This window comes from Aspergillus ruber (genome assembly GCF_000600275.1).
Source record: "Aspergillus ruber CBS 135680 unplaced genomic scaffold scaffold00106, whole genome shotgun sequence".
In the NCBI taxonomy this organism is placed as follows: domain Eukaryota; kingdom Fungi; phylum Ascomycota; class Eurotiomycetes; order Eurotiales; family Aspergillaceae; genus Aspergillus; species Aspergillus ruber.
The window spans coordinates 1-1483 of record NW_024467402.1 but is presented as its reverse complement, the minus strand read 5'-3'; the positions used below and the strand labels follow the sequence as shown (position 1 = coordinate 1483).

Here is a 1483-nt window from a genome sequence, read left to right as displayed (position 1 = left end):
CTTGCAACAGGCTGCTCCCACTCGACATCCATGGGCTCCGGGGAGCTAGCGGCAGGTGTATTGACACTGCTGCCAGCTGCATGGCTGCCACTTGCAACAGGCTGCTCCCACTCGACATCCATGGGCTCCGGGGAGCTAGCGGCAGGTGTATTGCTATGGATCCTGCCTGGCTCACTGGCCATGGCCTCATGGGCCAGCCAGCCACCATCACAGCAATCACATCGCTGCTCTTCAGCCCCTGGTGCATCCCAGTCTCCACATTGATTCCGCCTGTAGCCGTTCACGGTACCATCCAAATAATGGTCCAGTACAGCCCTCCGGCAGCCATCATCTCCAGGATCCAGATAATGCTCCACTTGGGCCATCTCCTGGGGTTGGAGTCCCTCCGCTTGCCATTTGGGGGGGTCGATCCCAGCAGGTTGGATGATGACAGCCTCACTGCCTTGCCCATCTCGACCAGCACGGCCGCTCTCCTGGGCATAGTCCAGCAGTGTACGGGGCTGCCCAACATGCATGATACACTGGATGTCGGGGATATCAACTCCCATTCCCAGTGCCGAGGTGGCTGCTATCACATTGATATTGCCACTTTGAAACCGGCCCATAACACCGGCCTTGTCAACCTGCTTGCTATGATATGCCTCGCATTCAAGTAATTCAGCCATCTGGAGCACCACGGGGATGGTGGGACCATATATGATCACCTTGCCTGGCCGAGCCCGCTGGACGCGGCTATGAATGAATGTGATCACCTCCGGGGCTTCTACCCACTGGTATGAAGCCTGGCATGGGTGATCAACCTCGGGCTGGAAAACCTGGTATGCCACATTGGTCCGACATGTGCAGGCTCGGCATAGCTGTACTGCTTCGGGTGTGGACCGCATCCGGTCAAACAAATGGCGTTCTTCGGTTGGTGGCAATGTGGCAGTCAAATAAACCATCTGGGTTTGGGCCACAGTCAACCGGCCAAGCTGGGCCATGGCCGGCCGGAAATCCTTCTGGCGGTTCAGCATCACATGGCATTCATCAATCACAATCCGGTCCAATCGGTGCTGCAGCCGCTGCCGGTTCCAAAATGTCATAAAATCCTCGGTGATGGCTGACTCGGGGGTGACCAGCACAATGGAAGCTTCATCTGGGGGCTGGCGGCTCTCCCACTCCACACAGACAATGCCCAGTCTGGCACACCGCCGCTGCAAGTCCCCCCGTAATGCAATCAATGGGACTACTACAATTGTGGTACCCCGGGGCGCCACCCATGCCGGCAGCATGAACAACATGCTTTTGCCACTGCCTGTGGGCATGACGGCAACAATGGGACTTTGGCCCTGTTGGATGGCTTCCATGGCCGCCCCTTGGATGCCCCGAAATGTGGCTGATTCACTGCCCATCAGCTGCTGAAGTTGGGGCTCCATGGGGGTCTGCTGTAGCAACCATCTTCGCTCCCTGCGGCCCTGTTCGGCCTCGATCTCCCATGGGGACC

General features: G+C 58.1%; 1 protein-coding gene across 1 annotated transcript; it reads right to left on the bottom strand.

Moving 5' to 3' along the window:
• Positions 1–140: 140 nt before the first annotated feature.
• Positions 141–1415, bottom strand: EURHEDRAFT_432563 (P-loop containing nucleoside triphosphate hydrolase protein; the record flags this gene model as incomplete). Its single annotated transcript, XM_040783422.1, has 1 exon — positions 141–1415. A coding segment is annotated over one exon (1275 nt), but the record flags the coding sequence as incomplete, so codon positions are not given.
• Positions 1416–1483: the final 68 nt, after the last annotated feature.